The sequence below is a fragment of the Lynx canadensis genome, chromosome B1 (genome assembly GCF_007474595.2).
Source record: "Lynx canadensis isolate LIC74 chromosome B1, mLynCan4.pri.v2, whole genome shotgun sequence".
In the NCBI taxonomy this organism is placed as follows: domain Eukaryota; kingdom Metazoa; phylum Chordata; class Mammalia; order Carnivora; family Felidae; genus Lynx; species Lynx canadensis.
The window spans coordinates 150,939,193-150,966,798 of record NC_044306.2 but is presented as its reverse complement, the minus strand read 5'-3'; the positions used below and the strand labels follow the sequence as shown (position 1 = coordinate 150,966,798).

At 36.6% G+C, this 27,606-nt stretch overlaps 1 protein-coding gene across 5 annotated transcripts in view; it reads right to left on the bottom strand.

Moving 5' to 3' along the window:
• Positions 1-295: 295 nt before the first annotated feature.
• The window catches only part of CENPC (centromere protein C), an 81,141-nt gene continuing 53,830 nt past the window's right edge, over positions 296-27,606 (bottom strand). For 2 of the 5 annotated variants that reach the window (XM_030313772.1, XM_030313773.1), the window contains exons 13-19: positions 25,812-25,871; positions 20,078-20,182; positions 12,219-12,347; positions 10,164-10,259; positions 8,324-8,478; positions 1,664-1,754; positions 296-516 (exon numbers count right to left, since the gene is read on the bottom strand). In XM_030313772.1, coding sequence (XP_030169632.1) covers positions 446-516; positions 1,664-1,754; positions 8,324-8,478; positions 10,164-10,259; positions 12,219-12,347; positions 20,078-20,182; positions 25,812-25,871 — 707 coding nt within the window. In that variant the 3' untranslated portion in view covers positions 296-445. Of the gene's footprint in view, positions 517-1,663; positions 1,755-8,323; positions 8,479-10,163; positions 10,260-12,198; positions 12,348-20,077; positions 20,183-25,811; positions 25,872-27,606 lie in introns of those variants that run through there. The other 3 variants (XM_030313776.1, XM_030313775.1, XR_003968431.1) reach the window with 3 other exon arrangements.

Below are 27,606 nucleotides of genomic sequence, written 5' to 3'. Positions count from 1 at the left end.
CTTAGGAAAGTAATTCAGATGTACTAGTTATATATCCACAGTTCCTATTACTGGATTCGTCACTTAACACTAACATTTGGAAAAGATTTTTAAATGAATGAATATATTAATCAAATCTCTTCTAAAATAGGTATGTCCTATATTTCACCATGAGAGCAGTGATTTTGGTATTCTTTTCATGTTATTAAAATACTATGAGTGTGGGTATCAATACAGGCCTATGGGGTACATTTGTGGAAAAAGTTGAAGACACATATGGGAGTTTGAAATGTTTATCAAATAAAAGAACACAAAATTGAATAAAACTTTTATTTTAAAACATCACAAATAATTACAAAGATAAATGTCTCAACTGCACAAACTGTTTTATACATATATGTGTATATGTGTGTACACACACACACACACACACACACACACACTTATTTAAACTTTGCTTCATCTTTCATCTTTTTATCTGAGTAAAAAGAAGAATACTTTCCTCATTCAGGAGATTTTTGATGTTGTAATAATTACCTAGAAGTAAAGCAGTAAGAAAAAAAAAACAGTTATTTCCATAGAAATCATTTCCTTTTGATTAAATGTTTAGCTATCACTAAGGCAGTTAAAAAGTATATACTAACAATTTTTTTTTGAAGATAAATTCATCTAAAGTAAGTCTTATTTAATTCCATGAACTAAAAAAATCCAAGAGTTAACCATCACCTGTAATCCAGATAAGGTTTGAAAAAGTGAAAATTTTACATCATTCTGATCATTCTAAATGCAAAGATGAATCAGACAAGGGTGAAGGAAGAGGAAATTTTTCTCTGAATTCAACTGTTATTAGTTCATTGAAACTGCTGTAGATTCCCCTAAACCAGATATATGCATATAAAAGTAATTATAAAAGGTAAAACAGAATCTCAAAGTTTAAAAAGAGCAAATGCTTCTCTTAATTATAAATAACAACAGAAGTAAAATACAGAATAGCCACACATATAAGGTAGGTTTATAGCAGTGAGTACAATACTGTGACACACTGTGACTTTCTATGTATTAGAAGTTGATACATATTAGGATTAACTGAGTTATAATAAATAAAGTGTTCACAACAGTGCTGGTACATACTAAAGACTGTATAACACTGCTACTATTACTGTCTCCTTTCATTAGAACGTAAGCTCCATGAGGACAGGGATTTTTCCCTATTTGGTTCACTTATGTATCCCATTCTTAAGAGCAATGTTTGAGAGACTTTCAGTCACCTTCATTGAATGATGAATAAACAAAAGAACAAATTAAAAGTCCTCTTTCCAAAGGCTGTGCTCTTCAACAGCTAATGAAACACACTATTCTGTATGCTTAAAATAACCTACTAAAATTGTTTGACTACATAATGTCTTAGAGATAATACAGGAGAAATAATTTTCCTCCTACATTGGACACAACATATCTTCTAACTAAATATTTTTACCTTTAGTAACAACTCCTGTTCAATTTTCAGGTAACCAAATACTAACATACTTACCTAATGATAAAATTAAAATATGTATCAAACTTCTTTGGCATCAGTCACACAACAGTTTCATTTTGACCACTGTGGCTTCCATTTGCATGGTGCTCATGAGCAACTATATAAATATTTAACTATATGAAAGAAAATGTATTTAATTATTCTTACCTGAAGGAACATAGAATGAATCCCCAGTTGTTATTATATAAGGTGTTTCATGTAAGGTACATAAAAGGTCACCAAAGTTAACATAAAAAACCTGTAAAATTAAAAATTAAAATTTCATTTCAAATTGAACCACCACAACTCACTCACTGTAATGAAAGTTAAAGGAAACATTTCCTTTAAGAATAAGCAGAAAAATGGCCCTCCAAAGATGTCCACACTCTCATCTTCAGAACTTGTTTTGTTACATGGCAAAAGGGACCTTGAGATGGGGAGATAAATAAGCCTGGATTATCTAGTTGGGCCCATTCTAATCACACAAACCTTTTAAAAGTGGAGAATTGCCTCTGCTGGAAGCAGAAGAGAGATGAAGGAGAGGAAAAGGCAGAGAAATTCAAAGCATGTTAAAGACACAGAATGCTGGCACTGAAGATAAGAGGGCCATGAGCCAAGAAACAGAAGCTACTTCTAGAAGCTAAGAATGACATTCTGACCAAGAGCCAGCAAGGAAATGGGAGCCTCAGTCCTACAACCATGTGGAACTGATTTCTGCCAACAACCTGAACGAACCTGAAAGCAAAATCATCCTAAGAGCCTCCAGAAAAGAATACAGGGCTCCCAACATCTTAATTCCAGCCTTGTGATACTCTAAACGGAATACTCAGCCAAGCTCACCAAAATTCTAACCTATAGGGGCGCCCAGGTGGCTCAGTTGGTTGAGCTTCCGACTCTTGATCTAGGCTCAGATTATGGTCTCACAGTTTGTGGGTTTGAGCCCCATGTCTGGCTCTGCACTGTCAGCACAGAGCCTGCTTAGGATTTTCTCCCCCGTTCTCTCTCTCAAAATAAATAAACATTTAAAAATAGAAGAATTCTAACCTATGTAACTATGAGATAATAAATGGGTGTTGTTTTAAGCCACTGGAACTATACTAATTTGTTAAAACAGCAATAGAAAATTAACATGGGAAGAAATTTCTTTTGTTCTTATTTTTTACCAGCTTATGAAAATTCAGAACCACTGTAAATAAGATCACTTTAGTATACCAGAAAAACAGCTAGGTTTTAATATATCTCGTTGAAGGTTACATGCTCGGGACATGTAATTCAAACTGACAAACCAAAGAGAGAGCAAAAACAAACCAAACAAATGATACATTTAAATAAGTATCAACATTAAGAAAGTAAAAGGATAAAACCAACTCTCAGTCGTACAGGCTTCCATATTCAAACATGGCAATTTTTATATTTATGTGTACGTAGCATCCTGGCAATGATCTGTTTTTTGGCAACTAAAACAACATAAAGCCTTCAAACAATGAGATTCAGATTTTGAGATTTAGCAATCAAAAACATTCTGAGAATTATTCCTCCTCTTCCTCCTCCTCTTTTTTCTTAACTCTTTGTAAAATGAGCCTAAAATACCAGAAAAACAGCAGCTAGCACTTATTTAGCACTTACTCCTTGCCAGCCACTGTTCTGAGCATTTAATTTATATTCATTTAATGTATGTACTTACCAGTGAGACAGGTACTATTTTAATAGCTTTATACAAATGAAGAAATAGAGGCAACAGAGGGGTGTAATTTTCCAAGTTCACAATGTAAATGGCAGAGCTGAGTTTGAACTCAGGCACTTTGATTCCAGAATGCATGCTCTTAATATGATATACTAACTCCCTAAATGGGAAAAAAGCTCTTGTAATGGTTCCAAAGGTACTTTTATAATTTAATTAAAAATATTTTTTATTACATCTAAAAAAATTTGTCCCAATTTAAAAAACAAAAGGCAACAAACATACTACCCAGAACGTCAAGCATATATTTCTAGGTGTTTTTTTTTTTTTCCTTACCTATTCAGTTTGGCTCTCTAAGCACAACTCCTCATTTCTGTCAACATTTTAGTAAGAAGGCTTTTGAAATACACAAAAATAGAATGTTGAACTACCATGAGTATCTAACACCAATAACCTTCCCTGTTCAGTCTCTTTACTTCCCCCATTCCATATTATTTTGCAATAATACCCCAGCATCATAAACCCATCTATAAATATTTCAGCGTGTACTAAAAAATCAAGGTGCTTTTTCATTTTATGTATTTTTTAAAGTCTTGTTTATTTTTTTTTTCAGTAATCCCCACATTCAAAGTAGGGCTCAAACTCACAACCCTGATATTAAGAGTTGCAGCCTCTGACAACTAAGCCAGCTAGGTACACCTCAAGGTGCTTTTTTAAAAACACGACTACAACAGCATTATCACACCTAAACATGAATATTTAATATCACATACCCAGTCTGTATTACAATTTCCAATTGTCTCTTAAATGTGTTTTGAAGAGTTTACTTATCCTCTAAAATCACTTAAATCACTATAGTGGCTCTCAATTTGGGGATGATTTCTCAATTTCAGGACACAACAGGCAATATTTGGGAACATTTCTGATTCTTACAAGTAGAGAAGTACTACTAGAGTCTATTTGGTAGAGGCCAGGGATGCTTCTAAACATCCCACAATGCACAGAAAGCCCCTACAACAAATAATTATCTGGTCTAAAATGTCAATAGTGCCAGGGTTGAGAAACCCTGATCTATAGGTTCTACTTGGTTCTTTTTTATTTCTTGCAATGTATTTATTAAAGAAATCGAGCAGCAAAGTTTGTTGTAAAAACCTCTGCACAGCTGAATTTTGCTCATTACACTCCGAGGGGGTCATTTGAAAGGTCATCTATTCTTTATTTCCTATACTGGTAGTTGGATCTTAGAGTTTTGATCAAATTCAGGTATTTTTGTTGTTGTTAATTTTTTTTAAGGGGATGGAAGAGACAAGACTATTTCATACATATTGCTGTATTCTTCCATGAGGAGGCACATAATGTCTGGCTGTCTTTTTTTTCAGATGTTAGCAGAGACTGATGCTCCATATCTAGATAGATCCAACAGTTTCTCAGGGGTTGCAAAATGGTAATATTTCATTCTAACACTTCTTCCTCATGTATTAATTGGAATATTTCTAAGAGAACAAATTTTGCCTCATATCTATTTGGTTACATAATAGTACGGTTTATATGAAAAGGGCAGAATAAATGTTTGATTCTTTCCCTTTATTTACCATATTTGTTGTCAAAATGAGTTAGCTTCCTAGAATTCTCCAACAATGGTGAATTCGTTTTTCTTTTTGTAGCTGTCTTTAAAATTCATGAATTTAGATATAACAGATGTGTATCAATTCACTTAAGTTATTTTTATTGATACTCAAGCTTTCACATCTTTGTCCAATGAAAGCATCTTCAAGTTGGATCCTGTGACCTTATGACCCAATTCTAATGGTCTTTGGTAAGTTTGCCCATAGGTATGACCAAAATATTTCAAGCTCAGCCCCAGGCCTGCATTCAGACATTTCTCTAAGGAACTCTGGTTCCCTTAAGTGTGTTGCTCTCACTTTTCTGTTTTTCAGTTCTGGAACATTTATTGTCTAATTTTTCAAATATTTCTACCCTTCACTCATTTGTGCTTTTATCTCTCTTCTATTTTCTTTTCTGTTCCCCACATCGCTTCACTTTTATATTTTCCATTTCTTAATCTCTTCTTGTCTTCCGGGAGAGCTCCACAACCAACTCCTACAGTTAATCTGTTAATTCTTCTGTGGTTTGATTTTAACAAATCTACTACTGCTATCATGTTCCTCTCATAGAGATTCTTTAACATTGAGTCTGAAGGAAAGAGTTAATGCCCTATGCTGGTTTTCCATCTGGTCCCTTTTGTTTCTCAAAAGCATATATTGAAAAGCACGCTTCATGTTTTGGGCACCTGGGTGGCTCAGTCTGTCAGCCAACTCTCAATTTCAGCTCAGGTCATGATCTCACAGCTCGTAAGATTGAGCCCCGCAGGCTCTGAGCTGACTGTGCTGAGCCTGCTTGACATTCTCTCCCTCTCTCAAAAATAAATAAACTTGGGGCGCCTGGGTGGCTCAGTAGGTTAAGCGGCAGACTTCGGCTCAGGTCATGATCTTGCGGTCCGTGAGTTCGAGCCCTGCGTCAGGCTCTGTGCTGACAGCTCAGAGCCTGGAGCCTGTTTCGGATTCTGTGTCTCCCTCTCTCTGACCCTCCCCCCATTCATGCTCTGTCTCTCTCTCTGTCTCAAAAAATAAATAAACGTTAAAAAAAATAAAAATAAAAATAAACTTAAAAAAATTAAAAAAATAAAAGTGTGCTTCATGTTTAAACAAAAAATGTAAAACTATTCTCCTTGTTATCAAGAAAAAAAAACTAACTCATTTTCATTAAAAACCGTTAAAGACAATATTTCAAAGAAATAAAAATCAACTATAATAACAAATATAACATGTTATATTTCTGGGGCGCCTGGGTGGCGCAGTCGGTTAAGTGTCCGACTTCAGCCAGGTCACAATCTCGCGGTCCGTGAGTTCGAGCCCCGCGTCGGGCTCTGGGCTGATGGCTCAGAGCCTGGAGCCTGTTTCCGATTCTGTGTCTCCCTCTCTCTCTGCCCCTCCCCCGTTCATGCTCTGTCTCTCTCTGTCCCAAAAATAAATAAACGTTGAAAAAAAAAAAATTAAAAAAAAAAAAAAACATGTTATATTTCTACAGTTCCTTCAATTTCATTTTTAAATTCTAGTCACAGTAAAATAGGGAACTCTCTATTTTACAAAAGTTTGCTTAAATATTTATCCTAAAGGTCTTCTTATATGGCTATTCTTTAACATAATATGTCTAAACTGATATAAAAATACTTAGGAGAGTACATGGAACATCTAAGTGCTATATAACTGCTTAGTATCATACAATGGTTTATCTCATTAGGTCAAAATATAAAATATAACCATTTCTTCCTGCAGCACATTTCAACTGTCTCTAATTTTTGCAATTACTATCAATGTTACAATAAATACCTACATATGTCCAGCTTCCCTAACCTTTAAATTATGTTCTTAGGAAAATATTCTGAAATGAGATTCATAGGTCAAAGAATACAATTATCTTTCCAATAATTTCTACTAGTTCAGTAAATATAAAATATCCACGTTTCTAACGTGGATTCCTTTGAATAGTGGCCAGGTTAAATACTTACAAAACACTACTCAAATTTTCTTTTGTATAATAATGGCATTACAGTTTAATGGGTAAGTGCTATTATTTCAATGATAGTATTGCACAATGCTTATCTAATTAATTGTTCTTTAACGATTATACAGGAATTATTACTTCAATTAAATGCGTTACTTTTACTCCTTTAATAGCACCTGAAGATCAATAACATTTTAAGATTGGCTTAAAGTATATCTTAAAGTATTTTAAATCTGGGGCGCCTAGGTGGCTCAGTTGGTTAAACGCCCAACTTTTGGTTTCGGGTCAGGTCATGATGTCACGGTTTGTGAGTTTGAGCCTTTTATCAGGCTTTGTGCTGACTGCTTGGGATTCTCTGTCTCCCTCTCTCTCTCTCTCTCTCTCTGCCCTCCCCCGCTCATGAGCACACGTGTGCGCTCTCTCTCTCAAAATAGGTAAATAAATAAATTAAAAAAAAATTAAAGCATTTTAAATCTGGATTCTACTTATACTAATGTAATAATGAATTACTCTTTTACTCTCATGTGTAACTTCTTTCCTTGTCTCAAATTGCCCTTCTTTGTTAATACAAATTCAAGGGCCCGCATGTTCTTTTTTTCCTTCTTGAGTTTACTTCAATTTTGTCAGTAAAAATAATTGTTTTGAAAACAACACTCTACTAATCCATGATACCACAAGTTCCTGAAACGCTACTTACTGAAAAATGTGCCTCAGACATAACGTTTTTTATTTTTTAAATTTTTTTTTTTCAACGTTTATTTATTTTTGGGACAGAGAGAGACAGAGCATGAACGGGGGAGGGGCAGAGAGAGAGGGAGACACAGAATCGGAAACAGGCTCCAGGCTCCGAGCCATCAGCCCAGAGCCTGACGCGGGGCTCGAACTCACGGACCGCGAGATCGTGACCTGGCTGAAGTCGGACGCTTAACCGACTGCGCCACCCAGGCGCCCCGACATAACGTTTTTTAAATGTCAGTAAAATATTACTATTCTTAAAATTTGGTGATTTTCAAATTATGTAATTTTCAAATTCAAAATGTGCAAATATATGTATCTCACATCAGTGGTGTAGGGGTGTGTATCTCCAATAAGAGACAGAGGCAGAGACTGACCCACCTTGCCATCTCATTATAATTTCAGCCAGTAATACTGCCATATACAGTAATACATTATTTAGTACTTACTGAAGTAACTAGCTTCTAGTCCTCCGTCTACGCTAATTACATGATTCTGAAGAAGACTTTTAAAACCTTATTGTTGCTAAACTACATGATCTGAGAAACGAGATTTAGGCTTAATTTTCACTGGCTTTACTGATTTGTCTGCAAACCTAGATATATTCTAGGATTCTTTTAAGTAAAGAAACGTCGGAATTTTTGAAGTTTGAAGTTACAGTGCTATGTACAGAACAAGTACTTTTAAATAACCATTGGCTGACCAACTCTAAAAAGACTTAACAAATAAAAAAAATTCTCATGCACTATAGTAATTTCATTTCTGAGAAAATAGTGTTTTTAATGCCTCATCAAGTCCAATAAATGAGAGTTATACCCAAACATAAATATATGGAGAAATACACTTACCAATATATCTGAGCCAACATGCTGTTTTCCCTTTTCTTGATGTGGTCCTAATATCAATTTTCCCATCGAAAAAATGGGTGTATCCAGTGTTTTATATACTTTCAATTCACCATGCTCAACAAAAAACTGATATGTATCTCGTGGCCTTAAAAGATCTAAGGGAAAAACACTACTATAAATATAAAGCAATAGCAATAATAATGATCAATGATAGAACATATACACACATGTATACAACAGAGTTATTTCTAGATATAAACCTCATTTACTCGAGCTAAATAAAATGGTAGAGGTAGAATTTTGTCTGCCTTATAAGCTGTGTGACCAGGCAAGTTATTTCTCACCCTGTGCCTGCTTCCTTTTCTATAAAATGAGACAACAGTTCATCTATGTTAGAGTTGTGACTATCAAATGAATTAATGTGTATAAGGTATTTAAAACACTGCTTGGCACAAAATAAGCATTAGATAAGCCTTGGATATTAATGATAATAGTGGCAGTATTATTATTATTATTTCTATTATAGCTCAGAAAACAAAATTAGCTAAGACACAAGGTAGAATTCCATATCTTTAAAAAGTTTAACAAAGCCCACAATTAACAAATGTATCGTCATAACGACAGATTTTGTGCTTTGCCTGACTGATTATTAAATAGCAAGATTTCTGTCATGTGAAGCAAGAGTTCTAATAGATGCTCAAAAATAACTACTTCACTCTTCAATTTCCCTTTTACTTATAAACCTTGCCAAATATATAGTTAATATATTCTTTATCATCAGCTTGTTTCCTTGGATTTTTGGTAATGTTAGTAATCTCACAGGTTATAGGACATAGAAAATACATAGATGCAAGAAACAGATAAAAAGCAATGAACTCCTGACAAACTCACTACTTTTCGAACCTAAACAGCAAATGTTTTAAGATACTACACTAAACAAAATTTTTTGTACTTCTACCTGTTGCCGAATAAACAATCTGATTATAAAAATAACTGTACTACTTAAGATGTCAAATGGAACTTACTTCACAGCCAAAATTTTAAGTGAAAATACCATTACTACCTCTCTGACTTGACCTATTTGTCCTTTGACTTAGGATAAACAGTCCTCAGTACTTATTGGTACTGTCAAAACAGTTAAAACATCTAAATATTTCCTGTATGTAAATACTGCCTGGTTGCTAAACAGCTGAGTGTCCCCTACTTGCCCTTCTCGCACTATAGCCCCTCCTTTGGAACCACTCATGGTGTCCCAGGCACTGTACTTTTAATGCCTACTAGATACAACAGGAGGCTTCTAGGGCCCTGTGCTGACCTTAAACTTAAACCTGGCATTTGTGTGGCAGATCAGTGTCCTTGCTAGTCATCATCCTAAAGGTCTGATATCCCAGGTATTATTTTTGGTATGCATGACCCATAAGGCTGTCTAAATCCTGCCCACAGTCCCTGTCTGGTCTCACAGTAAGAGGGTATCCTGGGATCTATCAGCTAAATTGCAACAATTAAAAAAAAAAAGGGCCATAAAAGGCCCTTGTCCCCATGTGTCCTCTTGATCAAAGAAGACCTGTACCCTACCGGGGAGGCAACACTCCTAATGATAGCACTTGTAACCCAGAGTATAAATGCATTGTGTTATGTGCCCTCTAGATGTTGTTTGGTATCAATACTCCTCCAGAGTAGTCTTCACACAGGCTGCTTATTGGAATTAGATACCCTACTGGACTTTGGCTCTGAAACAGCTGGGAAGAAAAAGAAAAAGTAGATAGGCTAGTCATCCAGCCAGCAGTTTGCCCTTACTAGCTGTTAAATTAAGCATTTTCAGTATCATCTCTAATCTTACCCATGAGAATCACCTCTCTTGTTTCTGGGTCCTTTACCCTTGTTGGCTGCAACGGATCTCCCAAAGGTACATTCAGATTTACCATGAATTTATTCTCTGCAAAAGAAATATCATTGAAATAGAAACTAGTTAAATAATTCTTCTCAATTAAAAATAAGTCTAGTATGAAATATAGCTACAAACCAACCACAAAAAAATTGCCAGAGGCATAACACTCTCTTCCAATTTTCCTATTTATAAATGACCACTCTGATAAAGAAAAATTCAAAAACCACAATGATTTAGTATGGAAGCAAACATACTAAATTTATTTTTGTAAGCTTGATGTGACAACTCTTGATACTCTTGCGTCATCAAGAAGTTATATGGCATACTGAATATCCTTCAAGAGAGCTGAAGTATGTAATACACTTCAGAAAAAAATTTATTGAAATATCTATTTCATTTTATTTGTATTGAAGTAGGCTACAACAGAGTTGAACTCATGACCCTGAGATTAAGACCTGAGTTCAAAAGTCAGATGCTTACTGACTGAGCCACCCAGACACCCCTAAAATATCTATTTTAATCATAGTTTGAGCACAGGAAAAGGCAGTTTCAGTGAAAAGCAATTTACTCATGAGGAAATGCTTTATATTATGCCATTAATGATTTTTTTAAAGAACAAAATCAGCGTATTTCCAAAATCTTGACAAAAGTGGACGGTAAAAAGTAAATTCAAAATAAAAGAAAAACATGGGGCATTGTGTGACTCTTGATCTCAGGGTTGTGGGTTCAAGCCCCACATTGAGTGTAGAGAAAGGAGAGGGGAGGGGAGGGGAGGGGAGGGGAGGGGAGGGGAGGAAAGGAAGAAATGAAATGAAATGAAATGAAATGAAATGAAGAATGAAATGAAAAATGAAATGAAATGAAATGAAATGAAATAAAATAAATAATACAATATTCCAAAACTCATAGAATGCAGCAAAAGCAGATGTTAAGAGTGAAATTTATGGTTATAAATGCTTGTATTAAGAAAATTTCAAATAAACAACTTCACATTACACCACAAGGAACCAGTAAAAGAAAAGACTTAGCTGAAATTTAGTAAAGGAAGGAAAAAAAAAAAATTAAAAATAAATAAAAAAATAAATAAACAGAAGTAAATAAAATAGAGACCATATTAAACAATAACATTGAAAGTAACGACAAGTTTTGCGTTTGATTTCTTATCTGGCCCAATCTTGTGGAGTAGTGTGTTAATATTTATGTATTAAATATTTAATATTTACACTGTAGATTCTCTAGCTTTATTTTATTGTTAATCTTCAGTTTTATACCACTATGGTTGGAAAATATACTTGATATGATTTCAGTCTTCTTAAATTTGCAATATTCGTCATATTTCTTTTTATGTGATTTTAATAGGGGATTCTTCTGTGTGTACTTGAAGAAAATGTGTATTCTATTTTAAATACATCTTTTAGAACCATGTATTCTGAAGTATGCTTCAAGTAAAAAATGTCGTTAAAAAAAAAAACTTTAACTGAGGATACTCATTTAAAATGAAGCATATCAGAGGGGAGGTGGGAGAGGGGCTGGGTGAAATATGTGAAGGGGATTAAGAGTACACTTAAAATGAGCACTGAATAATGATGTATAGAATTGCTGAATCACTATATTGTACATGTGAAACTAATATAATACTATATGTTAACTATACTGGAATTAAATAAAAAACTTAATAGAAAAGAGAGAAGAAAAAAAGTGAATTCACCCTGAAGTATTATAACTAAAGGTTTTATAAATAAATTTCAAAATTTATAAAAGGCTACCTCTCAGAGCAATACTTATTTTTAATGTTTATTTATTTATTTTGAGAGAGAGCACAAGCAGGGGAGTGGCAGAGAGAGCAAGAGAAAGATCCCAAGCAGATTCTGCATTGTCAGCCTTGAGATCATGACCTGAGCAAAATCAAGAGTCGGAGACTGAACTAACTGAGCCACCCAGTTGCCCCACCAGCGTACTATTATTTAAAATAAAATCCAAAAGTTACTTTCAGGAATAAGTTCATACTTCTTTCATCATTATCAAGACAGATCCTTTTCCTATTAACTAATTTGTTGACTTTTCCAACGTTTCCTTTTGCCTTCCTTTTAGTTGATACTGTGTCTGGGGACAGTATTCCACCAATCACAAATCCTCCTGGAAGTTAACAACAAAAAAGGTAATAAAGTATCATACCTGGGAAAGTAAAAATATTAAAAAAAATTTAATATAGCGTATTTCCTTTCAGACTACCAGAGGATATACTACTATTCCATTTTACAGCTAGTAACTCAAATAACACAAATACCAACCAACCCCACTTATGTTTCTACTACCCTAAATACAGATGAGCTGATGGAAGATGGGAGAATGATCTCTGTTGCTTGAAATCAACATTCATCAATGGAAGGTTAAAAAACAAACAAAGAGGAGAGATTCAAGATGGCAGAGAAGTAGAGGGACCCAAAGTTCCCTCATCCCTCAAACACAGCAGTGTTGAGGCCAAAGGACTTTGAACTCCAAGAGTCCAGGCTGCAGAGCGACAGAGATTTCTCCAGGGGCCCGGACAACCTGGCGGGCCATAGAGCTACTTTAACAAACAAATCAAAGCACACCTGGTACAGGGTCCAAAACAACACTAAAAGTAGGGAGATAAAGCAATCAGAGTCACAACAACAGAGAGCAAGTAACACACTCCAAAAAACACCTCCTGAAGGGCCAGGCCCTGGACAGTGTAAGACCCCTCTTTAATATAGTAGTGCTCACAGGTGCAGGACACATAACAAGCTTTTAAAACACATAAGGTACAGAAAACTAGCCAAAATGACAAAACGGAAGAATTTTCCTCAAAAGAAATTCCAGGAAGCAGCAATAGCTAAGGAATTGATCAAAACAGATATAAACAATATAACTGAACAAGAATTTAGAATAAGTCATAAGATTAATCACTGGTCTTGAAAAAAGCATAGAAGACAGCAGAGAATCTACTGCTGCATAGATCAAGTAACTAAAAAATAGTCATGAATTAAAAAATGCTGTAAATGAGGTGCAAAATAAAATAGAGGCGGTGACAGTGAGGATTGAAAAGGCAGAGGGGAGAATAAGTAAAATAGAAGATAAAATTATAGAAAAAGATGAAGCTGGAGTTGACTCTAGAAGATGGTGGCGTAGGAGGACACTGGGCTCACCACGTCCTGAGCGCTTAGATTCCACCCACATCTGCCTAAATAACCCAGAAAACTGCCAGAAGACTAGCAGAACAGACTCTCCAGAGCCAAGCGTAGACAAGTGGCCCACGGAAGAGCAGAGAGGCGGTGTGCGCTACACGGACTGGCGGGAAGGAGCCGGGGCAGTGGAGGGGCAGCCTGCCTGCCAAGGCAGAGCCCCCGAAGTCTGGCTTGCAAAAGTGGAGGGTCCGGACTGTGTGAGTTCTGACAGCCAGCGGGACTTAACATCTGGAATATTATAAGCCAACAGCTCTGCTCGGAGAGCAGGAGGATGACAGGACACCGGGAGGGAGAGGTGTTGAGCCCTGGAAGACAGAGCTCAGTTCGGCAGGGAACAAAGGCGCTGGCAAGCACCATCTCCCTCTCCCATCCCCCAGCCAAAATTCCAAAGGGAACCAGTTCCCCTCACCGAACTTGCTTGCACCGCGCAAACACCCAATGCTGTGCTTCTGTGGATCCATCCTTCCCACGGGTCTGCCTCCCTCCTGGTGCTACAGGGCCCCTCCCGCAGGGGACCACCGATGGCAAAGGGAGCTAAGCCTGCCCCTCCCACCACTGTGCATCTTGTGGATCCACCCCGGCTAATAGACCAGATCCCATTGAAGCAGCACCACAAGCCTGGCATGTGCAAGTAGCCCAGACAGGGGCCACACCACTCCACAGTGAGTCCTACCCCTGGGAGAGGAGAAAATAAGGTACACACCAGTCTGACTGTGGCCCCAGCAGTGCGCTGGGGCAGACATCAGGTCTGACTGCGGCCCCGCCCACCAACACAAGTTACCTGGACAGTACAGGGGAAGTGCTCTGCAGTTTAGAGCCACCCAAGGGACTACCCAAAATGACTAAACAGAAGAATTTTCCTCAAAAGAAACTCCAGGAAGTAGCAACAGCTAACAAAATGATCAGAAACCATTTAAGCAATACAACGGAACAAGAATTTAGAATAATAGTCATAAAATTAATTGCTGGGCTTGAAAAAAGCATAGAGGACAGCAGAGAATCTATTGCTACAGAGATCAAGGGACTAAGAAATAGTCATGAGGAGCTAAAAAATGCTATAAATGAGGTGCAAAATAAAATGGAGACGACCACAGCTCGGATTGAAGAGCCAGAGGAGAATAGGTGAACTAGTAGATAAAATGATGGAAAAAGAGGAAGCTGAGAAAAAGAGAGATAAAAAAATTCAGGAGTGTGAGAGGAGAATTAGAGAACTAAGTGATGCAATCAAATGGAACAATATCCATATCATAGGAATTCCAGAAGAAGAGAGAGAAAGGGGCTGAAGGTGTACTTGAACAAATCATAGCTGAGAACTTCCCTGATCAGGGGAAGGAAAAAGGCATTGAAATCCAAGAGGCACAGAGAACTCCCTTCAGACGTGACTTGAATCAATATTCTGCATGACATACCATAGTGAAACTGGCAAAATACAGGGATAAAGAGAAAATTCTGAAAGCAGCTAGGGATAAACAGGATGTAACTTACAAAGGGAGACCCATAAGACTAGTGGCAGACCTATCTACTGAAACTTGGCAGACCAGAAAGGAATGGCAGGAAATCTTCAATGTGACGAACAGAAAAAATATTGCAGCTGACAATCCTTTATCCAGCAAGTCTGTCAGAATAATAGAAGGAGAGATAAAGGTCTTCCCAAACAAACAAAAACTAAAGGAATTCATCACCACTAAACCAGGCCTACAAGAGATCCTAAGGGGGATTCTGTGAGTGAAATGTTGCAAGGACCACAAAGTACCAGAGACATCACTAGAAGCATGAAACCTACAGACATCACAATGACTCTAAACCCATATTTTTCAAAAATAACACTGAATGTAAATGGATTCAATGCTCCAACCAAAAGACACAGGGTATCAGAATGGATAAAAACATAAGACCCATCTATTTGCTGTCTACAAGAGACTCATTTTAGACCTGAGGACACCTTCAGATTGAAAGTGAGGGGATGGAGAACTATCTATCATGCTACTGGAAGTCAAAAGAAAGCTGGAGTAGCCATACTTATATCAGACAAACTAGACTTTAAAGGCTGTGACAAGAGATGAAGAAGGGCATTATATAATAATCACAGGGTCTATCCAGCAGGAAGAGCTAAAAATTATAAATATCTATGCGCTGAATATGGGAGCCTCCAAATATATAAAACAATTAATCACAAACATAAGCAACCTTATTGATAAGAATGTGGTAATTGCAGGGGACTTTAATACTCCACTTACAACATTGGATAGATCATCTAGACACAGGATCAATAAAGAAATAAGGGCCCTGAATGATACATTGGATCAGATGGACTTGACATATATTTAGAACTCGGCATCCCAAAGCAACAGAATATACTTTCTTCTCAAGTGCACATGGAACCTTCTCCGAGATAGATCACAGACTGGGTCACGAAACAGCCCTTCAGAAGTATAAAAGAATTGAGATCACACCATGCACACTTTCAGACCACAATGTTATGAAACTTGAAATCAACCACAGGAAAAAGTCTGGAAAACCTCCAAAAGCATGGAGGTTAAAGAACACCCTACTAAAGGATGAGTGGGTCAACCAGGCAATTAGAGAAGAAATTAAAAAATATATGGAAACAAACAAAAATGAAAATACAACAATCCAAACGCTTTGGGATGCAGCGAAGGCAGTCCTGAGAGGAAAATACATTGCAATCCAGGCCAATCTCAAGAAACAAGAAAAATCCCAAATACAAAATCTAACAGCACACCAAAAGGAAATAGAAGCAGAGTAGCAAAGACACCTCAAACCCAGCAGAAGAAGAGAAATAATAAAGATCAGAGCAGAAATAAACAATATAGAATCTAAAAAAAACTGTAGAGCAGATCAATGAAACCAAGAGTTGGTTTTTTGAAAAAATAAACAAAATTGATAAATCCCTAGCCAGACTTCTCAAAAAGAAAAGAGAGAGGATCCAAATAGATAAAATCACAAATGAAAATCGACTTACACAACCAATCTCACAGAAATACAAGCAATTATCAGGAAATACTATGAAAAATTATATGCCAACAAACTGGACAACCTGGAAGAAATGGACAAATTCCTAAGCACCACATACTTCTAAAACTCGAACAGGAAGAAATAGAAAACTTGAACAGACCCATAATCAGCAAAGAAATTGAATCAGTTATCAAAAATCTCCCAACAAATAAGAGTCCAGGACCAGAAGACTTCCCTGGGGATCTATGAGACTTTTAGAGCACAGTTAATATCCATCCTTCTCAAGCTGTTCCAAAAAATAAAAAAGGAAGGAAAGCTTCTGAACTCATTCTATGAAGCCAGCATTACCTTGATTCCCAAACCAGACAGAGACCCACAAAAAAGGAGAGTTACAGGCCAATATCTCTGATGAACATGAATGCAAAAATTCTCAACAAGATATTAGTAAATCAAATTCAACAGCACATAAAAAGAATCATTCACCATGATCAAGTGGGATTCACTCCTGGACTGCAGGGCTGGTTCAATATTCACAAATCAATCAATGTGATACATCACATTAATAAAATAAAGGATAAGAGCCATATGATCCTGTCAATCGACGCAGAAAAAGCATCTGACAAAATTCAGCATCTTTTTTAATAAAAACCCTCAAGAACGTTGGGATAGAAGGAACATACCTAAGCATCATAAAAGTCATATATGAAAAGCCCACCACAGCTAACATCATCCTTGATGGAAAAAAACTGAGAGCTTTCCCCCTGAAATCAGGAACATGACAGGGATGTCCACTCCCACCACTCTTGTTTAACATCGTGTTGGAAGTCTTAGCATCAGCAATCAGACAACAAAATGAAATAAAAGCATCAAAACTGGCAAAGAAGTCAAACTTTCACTTTTCACAGACAACATGATACTCTGCATGGAAAACCCGCAAGACTTCACCAAAAGGCTACTAGAACTGATACATAAATTCAGCAAAGTCGCAGGATATAACATCAATGTACAGAAATCAGTTGCATTTCTATACACCAATAATAAAATATCAGAAAGAGAAATCAAGAAATGATCCCATTTATAATTGTACCAAGAACCATAAAATACCTAGGAATAAACCTAACCAAAGATGTAAAAGATCTGTATGTTGAAAACTATAGAAAATTTATAAAGGGAATTGAAGAGAACACAAAGAAATGGAAAAACATTCCATGCTCATGGACTGATTAGAAGAACAAATATTGTTAAAATGTCTATCCTAGGGGCGCCTGGGTGGCTCAGTCGGTTGGGCGTCCGACTTCGGCTCAGGTCATGATCTCGCAGTCCGTGAGTTCGAGCCCTGCATCGGGCTCTGGGCTGACACCTCAGAGCCTGGAGCCTGTTTCGGATTCTGTGTCTCCCTCTCTCTCTGACCCTCCCCTGCTCATGCTCTGTCTCTCTCTGTCTCAAAAATAAATAAAACGTTAAAAAAAAAGAAATTTAAAAAAAAGTCTATCTACCCAAAGCTATCTACACATTCAATGCAATCTCAATCAAAATTGTACCGGCATTCTTCTCAAAGCTAGAACAAACAATCCTAAAATTTGTCTGGAACTACAAAAGATCCCAAAGAGCCAAAATAATATTGAAAAAGAAAACCAAAGCATCACAATTCCAGACTTTAGTCTCTACTACAAAGCTTTAATCATCAAGACAGCATGGTATTGGCACAAAAAACACACATAGACCAATGGAATAGAATAAAAACCCAGAATTAGACCCACAAATGTATGGCCAACTAATCTTTGACAAAGCAGGAAAGAGTATCCAATGGAAAAAAGACATCTCTTTAGCAAATGGTGTTGGGAGAACCGGACAGCAACATGCAGAAGAATGAAACTAGACCACTTTCTTACACCATACACAAAAATAAACTCAAAATGGATGAAAGACCTAAATGTGAGACAGGAAACCACCAAAACCCTAGAGGAGAAAGCAAGCAACAACCTCTTTTGACCTCAGCCACAGCAGTTTCTTGCTCAACACATCTCCAAAGGTAAGGGAATTAAAAGCAAAATGAACTACTGGGACCACATCAAGATAAAAAGTTTCTGCACTGCAAAGGAAATAATCAACAAAACTAAAAGGCAACTGATGAAATGGGAAAAGATATTTGCAAATGACATATTGGAGAAAGAGTCAGTATCCAAAATCTATAAAGAACTTACAAACTCAACACCTGAAAAGCAAATAATCCAGTGAAGAAATAGGCAGAATACATGAATACACACTTTTCCAAAGAAGACATCCAGATGGCTAACAGACACATGAAAAGATGCTCAATGTCATTCATCATCAGGGAAATACAAATTAAAACCATAGAGATACCACCTCACACCGGTCAGAGTGGCTAAAATGAACAACTCAGGAAACAACAGATGCTGGTGGGATATGGAGAAATGGGAACCCTCTTGCACTGTTGGTGGGAATGCAAACTGGTACAGTCCCTCTGGAAAACAGTGTGGAGGTTCCTCAAAAAATTAAAAACAGAACTACCCTACGACCCAGCAATAGCACTACTAGGAATTTACCCAAAAGACAGGAGTGCTGATGCATAGGGGCACTTGTAACCCATTGTTTATAGCAACACTTTCAACAAAGGCAAATTATGGAAACAGCCTAAATGTCCATCAACTGATGAATGGATAAAGAAGATGTGGTTTATATATACAATGGAATACTACTTAGCAATGAGAAAGAATGAAATTATGCCATTTGCAGCAACATGGATAGAACTGGAAGGTGTTATGCTAAGTGAAGTAAATCAGTCAGAGAAAGATATTATATGTTTTCCACTCATATGTGGAACTTGAGAAACTTAACAGGAGACCATGGGGGAAGGGAAGGGGAAAAAACATAGTTACACAGAGACTAAGGAGACAAACTTAAAGAAACTGTTAAATACAGAGAACAATCTGAGGGTTGATGGGAGAGTGGGGGAGAGGGTAAAATGGATGATGGACATCGAGGAGGGCACTTGTTGGGATTAGCACTGGATGTTGTATGTAAGTGATGAACCACAAAAAAGAAATCTACCCCAAAAAGCAAGAGCACACTGTACATACTATATGTTAGCCAATTTGACAATAAACTATATTTAAAATAAACAAATAAATAAAAAACAAAGAACACAAAGGCCAGCAATGAAATATTTATAATAATCCACATGCAAGCTTAGCTCATTGACTTACATTTACTCATCACAGAAAGGAAATAACTTTTAGAGAACACTCATTGTACTTCCTTGCCCACTCTCTACATTATGTAGAGAAATATGATGAGAAAGTGGGATGAGAACAGTAAAGGGAAATACTTAATATCTGCCAGTCATAATTTTCTCATATTCTGATCTAGTGACTCATTTTATGCATTTAAAAACCTTGTTTAATAGTATGGAATAATAAAACTCTATAAAGCTACACACTCACCTCAAACTGCTACCAAAGAGAGAAAAAGAAAAGCATCTCTATAGTAATCAGACAAATTTGTACTTAAATCTATTCTTGACTCATTTTTGAAGGATGATGATAAAATGAGGTAATCTGAGTAAATATTAAGATAGTGCTTGAAACGTAATATATATAAATAAACTGTGGCTATCCTCATTATTTTTTATTGTCAGATATTAAAGTGTAAATTGGAATTTACCTGATGGTCTTCCATGATAATCTATTCGCTCTCCTCGCCAATATTCCAAAGGTTTCAATCGTGTTCTCTTGGTCCTGCGAACATCTGGTGTGTTGGAAGGCAATACTGTAAAAAAATATTAAACAAAAATGTATACATATAAATGTTTAGTTGTATGGTACTTTGTAGTGGAAAAATTGATATTACCCTATAGAACACTAATGTTTCTAGACAAACCAATAGAAAAACAAAATTTTACAATATATTTGTGTTAGTAATTAAAGAAATACCAATGTAACAATAAACTAAAAAATTGACAAAGATTAAAAAACTTAACACTCAGAGTGAATGATGTTAAAGAGGCACAGAAATAAATACACTGTAGGTGGAAATGTAAACAGATTGAGGATAAATTAGCAATAACTATTATAATAATCTTTGATTCAGAATTTATAGAAAAGGAGTTTGCAAAAATATTCACAATAAGAGCCAAAGCTAGAGGTGGCCCAAAATGGTGGCATAGGGAAGACCCTCAATTCCCATTCTCATGGACACACTGAACCCACACCTAGATATAGAGCGATTCCTCCTGAAGAACTGAGAGCTGACTGAACAGGTTCTGCTCAACAAAGGACAGAGGGACACAGAGAGAAAGGAGAGACAACACACAGTATCCTCAGAAACCCTACCCTGATACTGTGACCTGCAAAAGGAATGGATGTCACTGAGAAATGCAGATTCACCTGCCCTGAGGCACAAAAACAAAAGAAAACAAAACAATACAAAACAATATAAAACAAACAAAACAGTGGTTTAAAGGGTACTGGACCCAAACTGAAGGAAATTCATTTACTAACCCTACAGCATCTGCCAAAAAGTGGTGGAGCTGCCAGAACTCTCTCCAGATCAGAGGTGCTGGCAAGCACCATTGCTTATGTTCTTCCACCTTGATAACACAGATGGGATCAGAATTTGGGTGCTCTAGCTAGTCTGCTAGGGTTGCTAGACAGTCCCAGGACCCTAGCTCCAGCTATCCTCACAGGGTAGCACCCATCCCTGCACCCTAGCTCCAGCCATCCAACCAAGACAGTGCTGGCATGAAGCACCCAGGGACCCCCTCCATCCTACCCTTGCTCCAGCTCCAGCCATCATGCCAAGGTGACCCCAGCCCAAGCACAGTCCAGGTCCAGACATCCCACCGGGGCAGCCTCGACATGAAATGCCCCAGAATCCCCAGCCCATGCTCACTCTGGCTGCAGCTGGCCAGGCAAAGCTGCCAAGCACACACAGTCTATACAGGTGATATTCCTACACAAGTCCACTTCTTCAAGACCAAGAGAGGAAGCTGTTCTAATTCAGAGAAACAAATAGAACATTAGACAAAATAAGGAGACAGAAAAATATGTTGCAAATGAAAGAGCAAGATAAACCGCACCAAAAAAAAAAAAAAAAAATCTAAAGGAAATAAAAAGGAACAATCCACCTGGGGCACCTGGGTGGCTCAGTTGGTTAAATGTCCGACTTCAGCTCAAGTCAAGATCTCGTGATTCGTGGGTTCAAGCCCCGCATCAGGTTCTGTGCTGACAGCTCAGAGCCTGCTTCTGATTCTGTGTCTCCCTCTCTCTCTCTGTGTCCCTCTCCCACTTGTGCACTCTCTCTCTCAAAAATAAATAAACTTAAATATATATATATGTATCACTATACATTAACCGAAACTAAATAAATAAATAAATATTTTTTAAAAGCGGTAGAAAAAAAAAGCAGTATCAATAAACTGAAACTCTTATAAATAATCATTACAACTTTTAAAATACTTTGGTTGTTACAGTTTATCATAACCATCTATCTGGCTTTCTGTTAGAAGTATTTCTTCCGAATTCTCAAGAGCTAAGTTTTGGAGTCAAACTTACATACTAACTATACCATGAACCAGTTGTGAAATATCACAGAAGCTAAAGTCATTCAACCTCTGTAGTTTTTTCCATCTGTCTAATAAGGATAAATAATAGAACCCACCTCATGGAGTTTTGTGAGATATAAATTAATATAATGCTGTAAAATGCCTGATATATAGCAATTCATTAAACAGTAACTATTACTGTTTTTTTCATTCATTCATTCATTACACCCAACACGGGGCTCAAACTCATGACCTCGAGATCAAGAGTCACATGCTCTTCCAACTCAGCCAACCAGGCAACCTTCTATTACTTTTTTTTTTTTTTTTAATGGACAAAGCTATATAGTCAAGAATGTTCATGGTAATACTATTCATAGTTAGAAAACAAAAACCAGTTTGAACACCATCTAAATGCTCCACAGTAGGAAATTTGTAAATCGAGGTAGTTATGTGTGCATGTTTGTATACATAAATCCACTCATTTTATCTGAACAATGCAAAGTTCTATATACTAAACTCACTTTATTGGCTATATAATTAAATTCCTATGCTCTTACGTACTGTTTGTTAGAAATTTCCAATTCTGAAAGTAGTTTATTAAAATTTCCCAGTCTAACTGTACTGTTTAAATAAAAATCTTGCTTTTTCTTTTTTTCTTTATACATTTTAGTTGGTAGGTTGTTTGGTACATAAGAGTTTGTGATTTTTCTTTCTATTTCATTAATTCTTTATTTTATCACTAATGCCCTTCTTTATTCTGTTCAGCATTTGTATTTTAACCTTAAATTCCACTTTGCCTAATACTAAAATAACACTATTTTCTTTATATTTACACTAGCCCACTTAATTTTTTGACAATCTTTTATTTTAAAACCTGTTTTAAGTGTTTCTTATAAACACATAAGTCAATCTGTACTATTCAACCAAATCTGAGAGTCCCTACATGAGAGGAATTCAATCCATTTACACTTATTTAGTGTAACAGCTAACATGTTTCCTTTTATTCCTTCCATCTTACTTTACACTTACTAGTTATATCAGTGCTTCTTCTTTCTCATTCTTATTGGTTCCAACAAATGCCCATTTCTTTTTCCTCTCTTCCCTTAGTCATTTCAAAGTTCTACTGCGATTTTTCGCTCTAATACTGGTCACCTTCCCATTCCTGACACTCAAAAGTCAAACTCTCATTTCTCCGTGATTATACTTAAAACATCATATAACCCTTACCGAGATACACTCTCCTCTCCTTTTTCTCATTCAGTAAAATAAAACTTTTAGACTACTTTTATTTTTTTTAATTTTTTTTTATGTTTATTTATTTTTGAGACAGACAGAGCGTGAGTGGGGGAGGGCCAGAGAGATGGAGACACAGAATCCGAAGCAGGCTCCAAGCCATCAGACCAGAGCCCAATGCGGGGCTCGAACTCACAAACCACAAGATCATGATCTGAGCCGAAGCCGGACGCTCAACTGACTGTGCCACCCAGGCGCCCCTAGACTACTTTTTATACCACTCTTCTGCCACTACTCTCTTCCCTACCATACTAAGTTTTATTAATATAGTCTGGATTTCAAGGTACTATTACAAAAATCATTATTTAGCACTTGTAAATCCCCATTCACATTAGCATTAGTTACTAGTCACACCCCAAGGTAATCAGCAATGATTCACACTCTTGTATAATAATCCTCTCCCCTAAGATGTATGTGTGAACTGTGACTTTCTTCTCATTTGGAGAGTATGGCGATAGTAATAGTAACAATATATAATCCTGTGATTACATCATGATTTTATATACACACACACACACACACACACACACATATAGATATGACAATATATCGGATATTATACATTTAAGACACCATCTAGCAGAAGCAGAGAGAAATTCTTCCTTGCTGGCTCTGAAGAACCAAGGTGCCACACTGTGAAGGGGCCTCTGGAAAGGGTCATGTGGCAAGGAACTGCAAGTACCCTTTAGAAGCTGAAAGTAATGGCCCATGGCTGACAGCTACCAAGAAAACAGGTACCTCCGTCCCACAATTTCAGGGAACTGAATTCTAACAACCACATTAGCTTTGAAGAGGACCTCAGATGACACCACAGCCCAGGATGATACTTTGGATTGCAGCCTGTGAGACCCTTAAACAGAGGACCCAGCTAATCTGTGCCTGGGCTTCTGACCCACAGAAAATATGGATAATAAATAAATGTGTGTTGTCTAAGCCACTAAATTTATGGTAATTTAGTACATACCAACAGAAAACGAATACACATTATTTAAATTTAACCACATATATTACAAGAACTATTCCTCATCACTGTTTCCTCTCTTTGGACTCCATTCTGATTTATCTACTTGTTTAGAATACCTCACGTGAGTATTCTGCCTGGAGGATTTAGAGTAAACTCAATCTTTGCATTATCTGCAAAGTAAATTCACTTATCAGTAAGAAAAATATGTTGGCCAGATATAAGATTATTGGATTATAATACATCTCTAGGCTACAGATGTTATTTTATTCTTCCAATGTTACACAGATAAGCAGTGCTAGTCATTTTTTTCTCCTTTATCTGTAACCTTTTCATTCTAAAAGCTTCCCTATATTCTTTAAATTTAGGAATTTTATTCACTGATGACTAGAAGTATATCTTTTTGAAGGATTTTGACTAAAAGTTGGCAAATTCATTCAAATTACAGATAGGAGCCAATCTTTAATCCAGGGGTTTTCTTTAACATATTACTTGTAATTCTCTCTCCTCCATCTGTTTCTCTTTTCTGTAAATCCTATTCCTTGCAAGTTTTCTCAACTGTCTCCATGTTATTTCCATTGCATACCTTTTTTCCCATGATTTCCATCTTTCTATATTTCGTCTCTGAGGAATTTCTTCCATGTCAACACCAGCTACTAATTCAGCTCTCAGTAACAGTGACCATCTTTATTTTCACTTCATCTACCAACTTTTTAAATTGAAAAAATAGGGTTTTTCAATACCAGAAAGTTTTCTATGCTGTAAATGAATCTTTCTTTTATTGTTAAAATTGTTATCTATCTACTGCAAAAATTCTAGCTCACCAGTAGCTGACTACTGTTTTTAGGCATAATGCTTGATTTTCCTCTCTTTGGTTGATAAAGCCCCTGCTGAGGAACATTTTTATTTCTCTTTGCCTACTCTTGACTAGTTAGCAATCCACTTCAAGATACATTAAGCACTAAGAGTCTCTCTTCATTGGGCCCAAAATACTGACAAGATGTGAGTTTGTGGTTGAAGCAATCCAAGGAAGTTTCTCTTCCAGTGAGTGGTTCTCTTTAGGTACAAGTGCAGGGGCACTCCCAACCTCAAGCACAGAGAGAAACATACAAGGGCACTCCAATCCTACAAAGGTCAGAGGTCCCATGAAGCTTGACTGGCAAATATCTCTTTGGGAAGCACAGAGTTTTAATCCTCCATGGCCTCTCCATGGGTTCCTCAGCTCCCATCTTTGCCTACTTATTTATTCCAGTTACTGCTTTGTTTACAAGTCAACTGGATAAAAATGGGAGTTGTCAGGGATGTCATCTACCTAGCAGTTCTATTTTACAGATTCTCTGCCCTAGCTTTTAGCCTAGGTGAAATCATGCTTCCTACTATTACTACATGAAAAAGAGTGAGAGGGATAAAGGATTTATTAAGTGAACAATAAAGAAAATCATTGGCCGGAGATGAGTTATTATAAAATTCATGAAAACTAAACACTTGGTTTTAATTTATCTGTCAATTAATCCAAATAGTTCCCCCTGCTTCAGAAAAATTAAGTCCTACTTAGTAACAGAGATTTTATAATATGAAGATATTAAAAGAAATAATCTTACCTAACTTGTGATGTATTTTATTCACTGATAGTACTCTAGATATTTTTACTCCTGAGTCACCTGCAAAATGCAAATGATAATATCATGAATAAGACTGTTAATTCCATGTTGAATTAAAGTGTATTAGTTGGTCAATTTCAATATTAAATAAATATTAATTAAATCAATCGATTAAATCAATATTAAAGAAATTTTAACCTGACAATACATTTTATTACTTCTTTTACTTTCTACTGCCAAGGAATAAAGACTAATGAAACATTTCTCTAGATTTTGCTATAATGTATATGTCTAAGGAGCCTAATAGTTAAAAATAACAGAAAAGCAGGCTTTCTATAGCTTCTGGACTTCAGGTGAAATAAGCTACTTGGTAGATAAAAATGCAGGGTGTAATAATGAACAATTAATATGCTAATAATGTAACGCATGATCTCCGAATTTCTAATAGTGCAAGTATACTAAATTATCAGTGCTCCAATTAGGTCAGAGTTTTCAACTTTAGTGTTATAAATAGCATCCAAATATAGCTGCCATCAATTCTTTGTCTTCCTATACATAAATGCTGTTCTTTATCAAGAGGCAGAGTCCAATGCCCTTTTCTTTGAATCTCTGCTAACCTGTGACTTGCTTGACTAACAGAACACGTAAGAAATGACATTCTGGGACTTCAAAGGCTAAGTCCTAAGAAGATAGCAGGTTTCACCTGGGTCTCTTGGAACTTCATTATGGAAAAAGGCGGACACCATATATGACATCTGACCACTCCAAGACTGCCATGCTGTGAGGAAACCCAAGCTAACCACATGGAAAGGCCATGTGGAGGAAAAAAGATATACTTGGTCAGCCCCCACCCACCCTGTTCCAGCCACCCCAGCTAAGTGCTATATATATAAGTGAAAAACTCACCCTGGACTTCCAACTCAGTTTAGCTTTCAAATGAATGACTCCAGCCACAGCAGTTTGCATTTAACTATGAATGCATGACATGGCCCAAGAGAGAACTGCCTAACTAAGCCAAATAAACCCACAGAACCATGAGAGATAAATCAATTACTATTTTAAGCCACTAAGTTTTAGGTGTTTATTATGCAGCAACATGTAACTGGAACACTTAATGCCCATTAATGATCTAAAATTTTTGATACAATTTTACATGTCATACATATTTCCTGAAAAGTAAGTCTAAGCTTTCATTATATTTTCAAATAAGTCCATGATAGCAAAAGATGGTTAAAAATGACTGAATTAGATACTTCATAAAATTGCTGGCTTAGAAGAAACTTTAGTGAGCATAAAATCTAATTTCTCTGTCCAGAACAGGCATATCTATAGAGAGCTATGGAAATCAAAGTAGCAGTGCCTGAAAAGACATGAATAGACACTTCTCCAAGGAACATATCCAGATGGCCAACCGACACATGAAAAAACGCTCAACATCACTCATCGTCAGGGAAATACAAATCAAAACCACAATGAGATACCACCTCACACAAGTCAGAATGGCTAACATTAACAACTCAGGCAACAACAGATGTTGGCAAGGATGAGGAGAAAGAGGATCTCTTTTGCATTGTTGGTGGCAATGCAAGCTGGTGCAGCCACTCTGGAAAACAGTATGGAGGTTCCTCAAAAAACTAAAAATAGAACTACCCTACGACTCAGCAATTGCACTACTAGGTATTTATCCATGGGATACAGGTGTGCTGTTTCGAAGGGACACATGCACCCCCATGTTTATAGCAGCATTATCAACAATAGCCAAAGTATGGAAAGAACCCAAATGTCCACTGACAGA